Source organism: Xyrauchen texanus, chromosome 20 (assembly GCF_025860055.1).
Source record: "Xyrauchen texanus isolate HMW12.3.18 chromosome 20, RBS_HiC_50CHRs, whole genome shotgun sequence".
Lineage (NCBI taxonomy): Eukaryota > Metazoa > Chordata > Actinopteri > Cypriniformes > Catostomidae > Xyrauchen > Xyrauchen texanus.
This window is the reverse complement of record NC_068295.1, coordinates 41951188-41966309: the sequence shown is the minus strand read 5'-3', so window position 1 is coordinate 41966309 and position 15122 is coordinate 41951188. Positions and strand designations below refer to the sequence as shown.

The 15122-nt window shown below is 38.0% G+C and overlaps 1 protein-coding gene across 2 annotated transcripts in view; it reads left to right on the top strand.

The window, feature by feature from the left end:
- The window catches only part of LOC127660468 (leucine-rich repeat-containing protein 1-like), a 151391-nt gene that overhangs the window by 116872 nt on the left and 19397 nt on the right, over nt 1–15122 (top strand). For both annotated transcript variants that reach the window (XM_052150728.1, XM_052150727.1), the window contains exons 11-12: nt 10031–10146; nt 13426–13598. In XM_052150728.1, coding sequence (XP_052006688.1) covers nt 10031–10146; nt 13426–13598 — 289 coding nt within the window. The remainder of the gene's footprint in view (nt 1–10030; nt 10147–13425; nt 13599–15122) is intronic.

Below are 15122 nucleotides of genomic sequence, written 5' to 3'. Positions count from 1 at the left end.
CAGCTTTTCGTTTAGTTCGAGGGCGCACCAAAGGTCTCGCGCCTCGAAACAGACACTATCTAGATGGATAGTGGACGCTATTGCTGCTGCATACGCGTCAAAAGACCTGCCATGCCCGTTGGGCATTAGGGCTCACTCCACTAGAGGCATGGCATCCTCGTGGGCATGGTCCAGCGGGATTCCCATTCACGACATATGTGTGGCAGCGGATGGACTTCCCTCCACATTTGTCAGATTTTACAATATGGAAGTGCCCGCTCTGCAGGCAAAACTACTAGCGGTTTAATACGCTACAGCTCCCCTGGTGAGCTGCACTGATGGGACACATTCCACACAGACCGGCACCGCCGCTCTGTCGCTCCCTTCCCACTATGAGCTTATATATTACACAAACACTGACCCGCATTCTTGCCGGCCAAATCTTATTTCCCCACTCATAAGGGCTCCCCGGGCTCCCCTTAATTCCCTGGGGCTCATACAGTGGATGCTTGGCGCCAGACGGCATTGACAATGGGTTCCCGTGAGCGTAAGCTAGCTTACGCAATACTAGAGAACCTCTCGTAAGAGAACGTGATCGGTTACCTAACGTAACCTCGGTTCTCTCTAGATGAGGGAACGAGTATTGCGTAGCCGGCCGTGCTTCGCACCACGGCGACTTTTCGCTTCAGTCAATGAAAACCAGGGTTCCAGCCTACGAACTACGCTTATATGCACTCTAGTCACGCCCTTTTGGCGGGCTTTGATGCAGTGAGCGCGAGATGCCTCTCATTGGATGCGAGTTCGCCCAAGCTCATCTATAGGCTGCAGCAGTTGCCGCAGAGCAACCAATGAGCTCACTAGCTAGCCCGCTCAAGGTCTGCAGCTGCCGCACTGCGTTGACAATGGATACAAAATTAAGGATAATTTTTTGGCTTCAATATCTCAGAAAAGATGAATCTTTCCCGTAGCGTAAGCTAGCTTACGCAATACTCGTTCCCTCATCTAGAGAGAACCGAGGTTACGTTAGGTAACCGATACGTTTTTTCCTAGGAAAAAAAAACCTACAACTGGTTTTACATTTAAATAATTATGTGATATAATGCCTGTTTTGTGTAGTCCACTGAATAAGTACTGTACAAATGAAAGGTACTCCATTTTATTTGATTATACTTTGTCACATTTGTAAAACGTGTAAAAGCAGTCCTGCCCACTGATTGTTACACAAATATCTACAGCGGCCGTGTCTACAGTTGTCTGAATTGACTAATTTTCACTCACATTTGGCATTCACTGTGTCATGAATGTTTTGAACACAGCAATCTCTCACTATGATCAATGTCTAAATACGGTAATGCCTTACGGTTATGTTGTCTAAAGCCCATCATGTGTTCAGCGCTGATGTAGATAACAAATATCAAACAGGATTCTATTATTTGCTAAATGAAAGTCATATTGGATTTGGGTGGAGTGTGAACAGAGCCATAGTTATGAAATTTTTGGCATTTACATTACAAAGTCCTTTCGATTATGATTAAAAAAAAATACCCACACTCAAGGAACTTGTAAGAATCAACCCGGTGCAAAATAAATCATGCTCGTTATTTTTAACATTCAAAGCCTTTGTTCAAGTCACTCTTAAAATTGTGCTTTTGCTGTTTGGAGTGATGGCACAAACTTGCCATCACTTGAGTAAATGAGACTCGTGTGAGCACATCTGCCATGAGTGCTTCGGTTTGCATGCTGACTCATCTAACAACGATCGGCTGTCATGCTAATTGGTGTTATGAATGATAATCCTTACACTTGCTAACCAGCAAATCCTGTTGAGTGAAAGTGCACTCCACTGGCAATGGTCAACCAATGGTTTATAAGCACTCTGGCCTCGAGCAACCTGCCATCACCCGTCACATGACCGTGCCTGCTCATACAAAACTGTATGTATCGTGTGTGTGTGTACAGTGTGTGTGCGCATGCGTCATGGCCCAATTTTAGTGGGAGTCAAAATCAGCCACTTTTAGCACTGTGGACTTCTAGAAAGTCTCTTTAAATTTTTTTTTAATAATTTTATAATGTGTTTTCATAGTTTAATATTGCAAGTGTGGGTCTGGGACAAAAATAAAACAATAAAATCTATAAAATAAAAAAAGACATTTTAAAAAGTACCAAAAATAAATTATGGCCTGATGAGATGTCTCCAATTCAGGTTTTCACTTTTTTCACACCCATTAAAAAAAAAATTCTGAAAAAAAATACTTAAAAATAAAGTAATCCCACCACATTGTCATTTCCATCACATTTCAAATTCTCCTTTGTCTTGCTATGAATAATTTCATTGGTAACATTTTATGTAACCTTTATACACGCATTTAAATAATATTTTCACACTTTTGCATAATTTTTCAAAATTATAGTTTGATTGGAAATAATCAAATGTGCTGGCCATTGACTGTACTAAAAGAGTATCACTAACCATAGAAGTGCGCGTGTGTTGAACGCATTCGTATTCACTCTCATTTAGAAAAGTATACTTTGGAAGGCAACGTGGTCAGCCGGGCACAATCCCATCCGGAACACGGAAAAACCAATACATCTATGCCTTAACAATGCTAAATTAATATCAGCATTAAAGTTATAGCTTTGTTAGTTATTGAATTGTATATAGAAAAATACCCAGCTTCAGAAAGAGCAAGCAGTCTTAAAATACAGTGAGTATTTTATGCTGTATTGAAGGGGTACCCGGTTTATGCACTACATGCTACTGCTAAAAACAGAAAATTAAAAGCATAACTTACAATCCATGAAACTAGGGCTTGGCGATATGGCAAAATATATAATCACAATATTCTTTTACATATAATTCGATATCGATATTTATCACGAAATTCAATCACATTTGGACGTTGCACATTATTTTGAATTTCGAAATTATTTTGAAAGAGAAAACAAAATCCTAAACAGTCTAAATAGTTTTTACAAAACTGCGTTGGGGGCCCAGACACAGCCAATGCACTGATGTCTGAGAGATCTTCTATGAAAATATTACAATATTTTATAGAGTTTATCAATTGAGTGCAGTTGGATATGAATGTTATAAGATGATGTATTTGTTTATTATTAAAGGCTTGGAACATGCTGATTAATAAAACTCAATTTAGAAAGAAAATACTTTATGGTCTAAAGGCACTCTGGAAACATGCACCTCATGTTTACGCATATGTGGGGAAAAGAGGATGCGGACCGGGACAGGGCATCAGTGAAGCGTGTTTCAGTGCTAGAGAAATATATTCAAGAATTAATCGAAAAAAGATCAGATATGATGTAACCGGCGCTGTTGTTTTGTCGCGCTGCTCACTAGAGACGATGAGAGGGCGTAACCGTCATCATGATGTCTTGCAGTCAAGATGGAATCAATCTGGGGTGATCGCGGTGACCTGCATAGCGGGGGCAATAGCAACTTCATACAGTCTGAGGCTGCGTTTCCACTGACGCAAAAGAAATCCGCACAAAGCCACTCCAAACGCTAGGGAACCTCTTGCCCCGCGCTGCTGTCAATTTTACAATCAACCTTGCATGTCTAGATGTAGAACACAGGCTAAATATCCAAAATTACTCAAAAGCGTATCGTTGATATCATGTCGTTTTTTTTTATCGCAATAAATATTGATATCGTTTTATTGCCCAGACCTACTTGAAACATACTCAAACTAGCCTGAAAAAAAAAAATGCTTTTAAAATAAAAATGAAATAGAAAAAGTAAAATTGTTGGCATGAAAACAACACTCAGGATAGGGTCGGCAATAATATGCACGCCTTTACAAACACAACTCATTGTGTTACTGTACTGTCTCTTGTGTCATCTTCAACACTCCTCCAGTGTCTTATGTTCTCCTCCAGTGTCTTATGTCATTGTCTTGTTTGAACAATGGTTTTGTGTTTGAGTGACACAGATTGTTCTCCAAGTCTGTTCACACAGCTGTCACCTCTCTGACCTCAAGCAGCGGACAAACAACACTCCAGTTCACTCAAGCCAGCATAATCTCATCAGCTCATTCCATTTCATCTTCAGCTTGCATCAGACAGGGGGTCAAATTCATTTAACTGTTGTGACACTTTTATACGTCATTTCAATGCAAAACCTCGAATGAATATTTAAATGAAGTTATTGTCATTCTTTTCTATTCAAACAGGCCTTCTATGTAAATTAGGCTTAGGTAAACATATGCTTTCTTGCAATTATGGAAGCAAGAATACTTTCAGCATTTTAAAGTGGTGGATTAGGTGTCTGGATGACAGTGGTGGAGTGATGCTGCACAATCACAAATAATATGCCAGATTGCGTTAGTCTGCAGCATCCACCACAACGTACAATAACACCCAGAATAACCTGCAAGATTTGCAGTTCTCCTGTTCAAATTGCATTTAGCACTAATATTTGGCGCATTTGCACCATGTTTAAATAAGCAACACTATTATTAATGAATTTAATTATATTTTGAAGTTTGCTGTTGCTGCCGATTCAGATTAAGAGTAGATCTGATTTGATTCTAATGTATTTGGGTATATTTCACTTCTAATGTCCATTTTGGTTTCATATGAAAGCAATTTGTTGGTTTCTAATCAGGGCTAGGTGATATGGCCAAAATATCCCAATTCCTTTTTATATATCGATCAATATTGAAATGTATCACAATATACATTTCATGCCATTATTGGGGGTGGAAAATAATTCCAAATGTTTGTTAGACCTCAAGAATGAATGTAAACGTAACTTGTTTGTTTTTCAAGTAAACTCCACAGGTTAAGATACCTTTTAATTTGAAGTTCAAGAACATGCACTTAAGAAAAGGGTTTATTCCAGGGTTTTTGCAGAAAGAGGTATTCTGAAACATCATGTTAACAAGAATGACGATTTCCTTACGCCGTTTAAGGGATTAAGAGAAAGTGGTTTAACACACCCAGATTTCCTCCAGAGAATGCGGCTTAATGTGGCCATGTAAACACATTATTGGCTGTTTTCTAACAGGTTTTTGAAGAGTGTGCATGTGTGTGAACATACTGTATAACAAACTTAATGGGATGGAGCCCAACAACAAGTCAAATAATTTGTAACATTTCTTGGATTACAGTGAGAAATGCACATACACTATAAACTACACCAATTTATACACCCCAATGAAAAATATTGACTGTCCCTCACGTTCGTATATATGCGCTCGTACATTGGGGGAATCCTGGCGTTTAAAGTAAGAGCGAAACCCCCACAACTGTGCTGCAGTTCCACTGCAGGTCCTGATGGAAAGTTAAGAAAACCGAGACCACACTTCCTCGGATACCATGTTTGTTATTTACACAAGCGTCGTGGGGAAATTACATTGCTGTGGAGAAAGCTGCTGACTGACCGAGCCACGTGTATACAGGAGTAAAATGTATGCCGCTTATACGGTGCATGTAAACAGGAACGCCGCTTTCTCACAATAAGCTGGATTCTGCTGTCCATGTAAAGATAGTCAGAATCATATTAGCCAGATAGCTTACAGCTTACTCGCTACGTGCTGGCTACCTAGCCTCATTATTTTTTTAAATGACAGCAAGGCTGTATTAGCTAGCTGCTAGCAAGCTAATAATTCCTAACCAGCTGATTTCATGACTGCGATTCAGTTAGATAGTTGTGTGTATAACTTTGCCAAACGGCTTGCGTTTCTAGCGATATGCATCTGGGGTATTCAATTTAAGTTCCAAGAGGTCCGGTCTCTAGATTTCCTTCCCAGCAAAGGTCTGGACAATAACTTACATGGTGTTAGTAGTAAGTATAGCTATGAAATGGCATAAGGAAAAGTAAAGCAAATTTTTTTAATTAGTAGGCCTCAAGCAATCAAGAGAACTTTATGATATAATCAACTATTCATTTTGAAGCTGAATGACAACTGTCCAGTATTTGTGTTTGAATATTTTTAGATACCTAATGGGCATAGGAGGCCTTGTGACTATTAATAAAATATATTGTTTGGGTGTTCAGGGGTAGCCCCTGAGAGAAAATTTTGAAAATGTAAAAGGCTGGATGGACCATTTTTTCTATTTTTCTTGACATGAAAGTCTACCAACAACAAACAATGTACAATAGTGGAGCTTAAAAAATACTGTTAGCTAAAGTAGGCCTATAAATTGTCAGACTATCAAATAATGGAAAAATTCTCATGAGAACTCCACTATGCTTCTAGTAAAATCACATTTTTTATTGTTTTTCCTTGCCATTTATGCTAGAGATGATTAAATTAATAATTTTCACAAATATAATCGTTTTTTGAAGGTCTCGAAACATGCTGATTAATAAAGCTAATTGTAGAAGGAAAAATATTATTAAACCACTAGTTTAAAGGTGCTCTGGAAGCACATTGTCCTGTCTCAAACCTGGTTTAGCTGAATGGTCGGATTAATTTCAGACACATCAAGTCAAGTCAAGCTTTATTATAAGATCAAGGGGCAATTTTTGTGCAGCAAAAAAATCTGTGAACATTTACAAATACTTTAAAACATTAATTACATAAAATTACACTAACATCAAACACAACATTCAAACACGTTACAAGTTTACTACTCTATACGAATACTATAACGAATACCAGAAGGAAGCACTACGAATTCATGAAAAAGTGGGTTGTTCAGATCTCCAAGAATGGCTCTGGCTTTTTGTAAAACAAAACGTTCAAAAATATTTGATAATCCAGTCTGCTTAACACCTATGATCTTACCTAATTGATTGACAATACCATTCAGTGTGTTCCGATGTTTACATTTAAATGACCATACCAACAGCAGATAGAAAAGCAAAGTACAGATATTAAAAGAAGAGAGCCTCCACAGACAATATAGCCGCTGCTGGTCTTTCTTGCATAATGCCTCTGCATGTGTGTCAAAACGCAACTGGTTTATACAGAGCTGATAGATCAGTGCTATCTGTACTTGAGCTCTGTTGTTTTCTCGCACTGATCACTTTAAGTATAGAAATGGTGAGATGGGGCAGCAGTGCCAAGATATCTTGCAGTCCGAATGGAACCTAGCCGAGGACCAGACCGTGTCCACTATTTGGTGACCACTGGTATAGATGTAGAACATGAAATATAGAACATTTCTTAAAAGATTGTCTATATCAAGGAATTTATTTCCAGATAAATATTGAAACAATTTTCGATACCATAACAAAATACAAACTAATATGGGTAAGAATTGTTGTGATGAGGAGTGCATGGCACAGCCAGTGCCGAATCAGATGATTAGTGTGAGAGCGAGATAAAGGGGGGCCAGAGACACCAGTCCAAGAGGAAGAGAGACGCACACTGTCGGCCGCGTTTATGTTTTATGTTGTTTTAAGTTAATTTATATCATTAAACTTTATGTTGGAGGTGGTTGTTCCCGCCACCTCCTTGCCCATCCTTTAACTGTTACATTGGGACGCTACCATCTGCTGAGAAGGGGAGGAGCGGTTCCATCCACTAGGGGTTGGAGGGCTCGCTGCTGTCCGCCAGGGGATGAGCGAGCTGTCATCCGCTAGAACGGGAGGAGCGCATTCCTACTCTTTCCTGGGTTTCTGTACCAATTTAACAGTTAAAGAATGGGCAAGGAGGAGGTGGGAACTGGCTGAACAGCAAACCCCAGCAAACAAAAAATTGAGAAAAGTAATGTAACATAAAACTACTTTAAGTACTGGTCTTCACTTTATGATTATAATATACTTTCATGCATGCTACGATCCTTTCTCATGTCATATTGTCTGACATGTTAGGGTCAAGCTGGTGAAACTGTGATTAATCCCTTAAAATCCCTATATAAACCGACTTTATAAAAAACCAAACCATTATCATAATTGTAGGATCTTACAGAAACATAATTATTTGAGTTTTGACAATTTTAGACTTTTCAAATTTGTGTATGGTAAATCAAATTTTAAATGGTTTGGCTCCTTCTGTACTCCGTGATTTTGTTAATTTTCATTCTAAAAACTCAGATTATAATACCAGATTATCATCCATAAATGATTGTGTTGTTCCTTTTCGTCATTCTGCTTTTAGACTATCGTCTTTCTCAGTGAAAGCAACTACTCATCGGAATACCTTACAGAGGATGTAAAAGGGTGTAAATCTATTGGTCTTTTTAAATTGAAGCTAAAATTGTTTTTTTAAATCAACCCAACACTGACATTGACATGGTTATTGTTAAATTGATCCTTAATAATTTATTGTTTTTTATTTATTTATTTGTTTTTTGGACCCTGATAAGATGTGTGTGTGTGTATTTATGTATGTTGTATTGTATGTAGGCACTGTTTGTGTTATTTTTTTATCATTTATGTTAGTGATGACCTGCCAGTGGACTGGGGATGAAAATGAGCCTTTGGCTAAATCGGTACAATGCATAATATGGAAACAATTATGTTGTTGTACATGGTCCCATTTCAAATAAAGAGCTAAAAATAATAAATGTATACCTTTTAAAGCTACTGAAGTTATACAGCCCAGAACCCGGAGTGGTTTTCTCATTTACTTGTTATTGTAATATTCACAACAGACTGGACATCGGCAGGTCTATTAGAATGAGCTTTATTGCCAAGTATGCTTACACACACAAGGAATTTGTCATGGTGACAGAAGCTTCCAGTTCAAAGAGAGTGCAACCATATAATTATGAACATATATACATATAGTGACATTAAAATAATAAAGAGAAATAAAAAGAGAAAAATACAATAGTGCAATAATGTTGTCCTCTGCTGCCACAGTGCTGTTTAGAATGGTGAGGGGGGTCAGTGTTGGGTGTTCCTCCTAAAGTTCCCAATCATCTCCACCACTTTGAGCGTGTTCAGCTCCAGGTTGTTTTGACTGCACCAGTGAACCAGCCGTTCAACCTCCTATCTGTATGCAGACTCATTGTCATCCTGGAAACTCCTGCTAACTTCAGGAGCTTAACAGAGGGGTCCTTGGTGGTGCAGTTGTTTCTGTAGAGGGAGAAGAGTAGTGACTTGGAGTATTAGGCTTCATTTTCAGCTGGTTATTCACAATCAATGTAATGATCACCCCTGGCATATATTAGTAAAATGCTGACAAATGTACATAGTGATCACACTATATTATTGTCCCTTGCTACATACTTGGCAACAATTAACAGACTACAGTTAGGCTAATGAATTATATTACTTTGTGAAAGAACTATTTATTCTGATTATTAGAATTAATACTTTGAGCTATTTGTTAAGCATTGGTCTTTTTGATTATATTGCAGTCACCATGCTTCTACAAAAGCAATAAGCCACTCAAAGCTGTGTGTTAGTGATTTTACCACACTTAAGGTCTCGCTTCATGTATGCCTGAGAACACATCTTACCAGTTGTGAAATGAATGTAACATTCAAATAGCTTGTTGCTTTAATTTAATACTGTAAGTTTAGATACACTCATTCTGTGTGGGATATTGCAGTGCATTAGCAGACAAACACAATCGACACTTTATGGTACACACAACAGTTTCACCTTTGGGGACTTGCTTTACGTTTGGCTGCCATTAACACTAATTGCTTCTAATTTTAGCCTTCTAGCTTACCCTTGCTCTAAAACATTATTTAGGGAAGGTTTGCTTGCTGTTAAGTGCATTTCATTTTGTTCAGTTCTGTTTTACTCTGTCATGTGCTGCTGAGCTCTTGGTGTTTTTCACTGCAAATCAGAGACTTCTCTGATTGTTGGGTCTCATTTCAGGATTGTGAGTAGTGTAGTTCTTCAACCAGGAATTTGGCAATTAAACACAATAAAATAAAATAACACATCTGTTTAAATCACGTTGATTTGTGGCTTCTACAGATATTCCATCACTTAACAACCTTCGATCTAATGGTAGGAGTTTCTGGAAAGGTTCACAACTGTTGTGCTACTGTTGGATTTCAGGAGCATTTAGACTTTCCCACAAGGGGAATTTGCTCATTCTCAGCTCGAACCACAGCACTCTGTTCAATCGAACACTTACACTAGGATGTTTCTCCACTCACAGTTTCTTCTGTTTCTCCACAGATCGGTGGCTGCAGCAGCCTGAATGTTCTGTGTGTGAGAGAGAACCGTCTAACAAGAATCCCTCCAGAGCTCTCACAAGCTGCAGAACTGCATGTTCTTGATGTGTCTGGAAACAGGTTTGTCCGAGCAAAGTGATCTCACCAGGGGCTTTGTGTTTAAGGTTGATGTAGGCTCCAGGCAGCACAGTTGTCATCAAACGCATCAGATCCTTTGAAATGGGGTGCGTGAGCTTCGCTGCGCAGTTCACGCCCGAGTTATACATGTGTAAATACAATTTTCAGTTGTTAGTCATTTCAGAGCTCAATGAAGGCTGTGGATTACCATTAATATTTTAGGCTAGGGATTGGAATCATAAGGGATTTTACGATCCCTATTCTGATTCCTCTTAACGATTCTTACTCATTTTGAGAGAGACATATTTGGACATAAAAAATGATATTCTTTTTGGATTAACTTCCCTCAACAGCCTGTTACCAAAAATTAATCATCGTTTTAAAATTGTTTAACTATGGTGTTTGAGGGAAAATCATAGTAACAACACAATTAACCATAGATACTAAAATGTTACTATATTACTGGTTACAGTATTACTGAAGTAAAGCCATAGCTAATTGTATTTAAAAATTACATTAATTTTCATAAAGGATGAGATGATTTCATGTTTTAAAAAATCTAATCCTAGCAAAATGTGTGTTTAGATGGACTTTTTAAACCTTTACGTGCTACAGGTGTTTTTTAAGCTTTCATTGTTTCACTGGCATACCCAAATTTACAGGATTATAACTCAAGAAAAACAAGGAGGGTCAAGTGTTTTGTGTCATTATAAAGAAATTTTTTACATGTTTTTATGATATAGATCATTATAAATTCTGAGACTTTCCGCTTAAGAAACTGCTGAAAAATCACCGAAAAGGCAAAGAAAATGACCAAAAAACATTTTTTTCCTTGTTTTTCTGATTTGACATTATATACAGTATCTCTAGGTGTGAATAAGGTGGCTTTGGTTTTGTTCTGAATCTTGTCACCTGTAACATTATGTGCTGATACGACAAAGCAAAAAAAAGTTATATTATTACAAAAATAGTTTATCCTACTGTACAAAAGCCTCTTCATGAAGAATAATAATTGTACATAAGAACTAATTACACATTTAAATACATGACTAAAAGCATATAAGCAACACCTGTTTATGTTACGATCCGGTGTTGTCCGTCCCATGTTTTCCGTTTTCACTTATCACGTTCCGTGTCACGATCCCTTGTTGTCTGTACCGTGTTTTCTGTTTCACCCATCACTAGTCACTTTCCATGTCACGCTCCCTTGTCTTCCGCCCGTGTTTTCTGTTTTACCGTTCATGCTCCCTGTCATGTCTTCCTTGTTGTCCGCCCGTGTTTCACTGTCTCTGTGAAAACTACATTTCCCTTCTTCCCGTTGTTTCCGGCCCTGTCTGCGTGTTATTGTCCGCACCTGTCTGTCATTTTGTCATTACCGTGTCTCTTTATTTAAACCCCGCTGTTTTCCCTTCCCGCTGTCGTGCGTTAACGTTTCGGGTCTCATGGTGATGTTTCGTGTTTGCGCTACTTCTGTGACCACTCTCTCTCGGTTTTTGTTCCCTGCCTGTTGTTCCCTGTTCTTTTGGAGGTTACCCTGTTCTTAGTGTTCCCTGCCTGTTAACCCGTTCATGTTATCCCAGCCCTTCGTGGATGTTCTCCTACCTATGTTCATCTGTGTGTTAGTTTAGTTTTTCCCATCGTGGACCTTTCTTTTGTTCCAGTGTTTGTTTACTTTATGTTCTCAGCAATAAAAGCCGCATTTGGATCCACACCCCTGTCTGCCTTGTCCTGCTACCCTCACAAAATCATTACAGTTTACATGTAACATGTATGTCAAAGACATACACTGAGCTATTACTCACTATATTTTTGTCTGTGAAGAAATCAAATAGGCTGGTTGTATTCTAGTCTTTAAGGATTTTGATGTTCTCACCGAGTACAATATTATGTGCAGTGCAAGATTATTAATATATTATTAAAACGGAACACTTCTGATTTGTCTGCAAATTTCAAAGCTTTTGTTCAGGTTTGGTCATAATGTCTACATGCATTGTAAAGTACAGCTTCTAAACTTTCAAACGAGACCTATTTTGTGTTTGTCAAGACTGTAGTTATTAATATGTTGATAATAATTTTTTTCTCAGCTCTGCTTGGCCCATCCAAGCATAAAGGGTTCATTAAGATATATTTTTAATTCATTCATTTTAATAAAATGCCTCTAATTGCAACAAAACTTAAATGTTTTTCTTTAATTACTCTGATTCAAGTCTCACAAGTACACATAATACAGTAACAGCTCTTCATCGGACCAGCCGAAATGAATGACTTGCAGTTAAGTATGTTTTTGATTTGATGATAAAGAACCGGTTTATCAGTAATTAGTTCAGGAATTAGACTAGTCGCGCTGTATGTTTTGCAGTGTACATTCAAAAGAAAAAACTCATTTATTTCAGTTATCGAGTAACAGTGGTTGCATTGTATAATCAAAAACCAGCTTCAAGAGTCATTCGTTCAAGAATCGTGCTGTAAGATTTAGAAGTCGTGTTGCAGTGCCACTGACTGTTGCCGCAGAAAACACTGTCAGTGTATTTAAGTACTGTGTTCTGTCTGCATCAGCGGAAGAATGCACATTGGAGAACTGTTAATGGAACCGAATGTCATGAAAATTATTCATTTCCAGTTCTGAATATGAACGGGTCCTCTGTTTCCAACCCTGTCCTTCGGTTTTGTGAAAACACAAATTGCATTACCAGTAATTGCATAGAATGGAAGTCTATTGGGAAAGGTATTGCACTGGAACAAATGTGAGCCACAAGACTAAAACATTTTGATAACGTAAGACTTGTGTGATAGAATCACTTACTAACCCTTGTCTGCACGAAGTTATATCCAATCTTTCAACTCATGACCATGTAAAGACGGTAACTTTGGCATGATGCACATAAGGGCACCAGAAATTATTTAGATGCACAGAGCAAACTCCATACGCAAGAAATATATTCTGGAACTAGAAACCGCCTGCATTTAAACCTTCTGTTTTGCTTTGCCCCATAGTCTTTCACTTTAAGCACACTACATATGACCAGTAGATTCTCTTTTTTTTACTGAATCCAAAAATTAGAGGACAAGTCTAAATAATTTTCTGTGTTAATTAGAAGTGTCACAGTGCTGTTCATAGAGCTTAACCTAAATAAAACCCAGAACATTTATATAATTCAAAGTGTAAAAGCATGTGATTGGGCAAGATGTCACCTTAGTCATTGGCCATTGCGTTAAAATTAAATATAAACTGTAACACAGAAAATCATGTGGTGACTGATATTATGTCATATCTGTGTGAAGGCTGCTGTACCTGCCACTGACCCTCACTACTCTACGACTCAAAGCGCTTTGGCTGTCTGAGAATCAGTCTCAACCCCTGCTCACCTTCCAGACGGACGTGGACCCGGAGTCTGGCGAGAAGGTGCTCACCTGTGTACTGTTGCCACAGCAACTCAGTGAATCAGAAAACAAAGGTAATGCTACTGCTCTACAAGCTTTATCAAAGCTTTATTTTGTCAATTTATGTAGGATATAGATTGCACAAATATTTATTTTTACTAGTTAAATAGTAGATGGTTAATTTGTACTGTATATTTTGAGATTTGGGCTTCTTTAAACTTTCATCAGGAACAGTGGATTAAGATTTGACAAATTATGTTAGTGATCTTTTCACTTTAAAAAAAATAATCGCACAAACTCAGATCACAAACAGCTTTTTTAATTTCATAATGCAACCGCTGTGACAAATGAGGTCAAATATGTTCTTAAAAATATTGTATAAATAAAAACTCCATGATTTAACAAACCAGACCGTTCTTGCTACCGCTGCAGTGCGCACTGGCTTTGGATATGTAAACAAAAATAACGTTCTACTTTTGAAGTACAGTTGAAGTCAGAAGTTTACATACACCTTAGCCAAATACATTAAAACTCAGTTTTTCATAATTTCTGACATTTAATGGTAGAAAACATTCCCTGTCAGGTGTGGTCAGTTCGGATCACTTCTTTATTTTAAGAATGTGAAATATCAGAATAAAGAGAATTTCAGCTTTTATTTCTTTCATCACATTCCCAGTGGGTCAGAACTTAAATACAATTTGTAAGTATTTGGTAGCATTGCCTTTAAATTGTTTAACCTGGATCAAACATTTTGGGCAGCCTTCCACAAGCTTCTCACAATAAGTTGCTAGAATTTTGGTCCATTCCTCCAGACAGAACTGTTGTAACTGAGTCTGGATTTAGGCCTCCTTGCTCACACACACATTTTCAGTTCTGAGGTCAGGGCTTTGTGATGGCCACTCCAATATCTTGATTTTGTTGTCCTTAAGTCATTTTGCTACAATTTTGGAGGTATGCTTTTGGTCATTGTCCATTTTTAAGACCTATTTGCCACCATGAATTCATGGTTGATTGAGATGTTGCTTCAATATATCCACATCATTTTCCTTCCTCATGATGCCATCTATTTTTACAAAGTGCACCAGTCCCTCCTGCAGCGAAGCACACCCTCAACATGATACTGACACCCCCATGCTTCACGGTTGTTGTGGTGTTCTTCAGCTTGCAAGCCTCACCCTTTTTCCTCCAAACATAAGGATGGTAATTATGGCCAAATCAGACCAGAGGAAATGTCTCCAAAAAGTAAGATCTTGAGGGGAGGAGGAGGAGGAGTGAACCCAACTGTCTGACGCAGTCACTCAGCTTTAGTTTAATAAAGCAGTTAACAGCATCAATGATTCTCACAATTGCTCATAAAAGAATGCAAAAATAAATGATTACAATAGTAGTACAATACATTACACAGAATACACACATTTCACACTGTTCATTCTATATCTGTAATTTAATACACAAATAAATGCCAAGAAATGTACTGTGTATCAAAAATATGTTAATGTTTTTTACATTAACATTTTACTATCCCGGGCCAATCGGAGTCCTGCGGCGCTGCAGTATCGTTACGTTTAGGGGGGATTCTGACTTGGAGGCATTCAGTC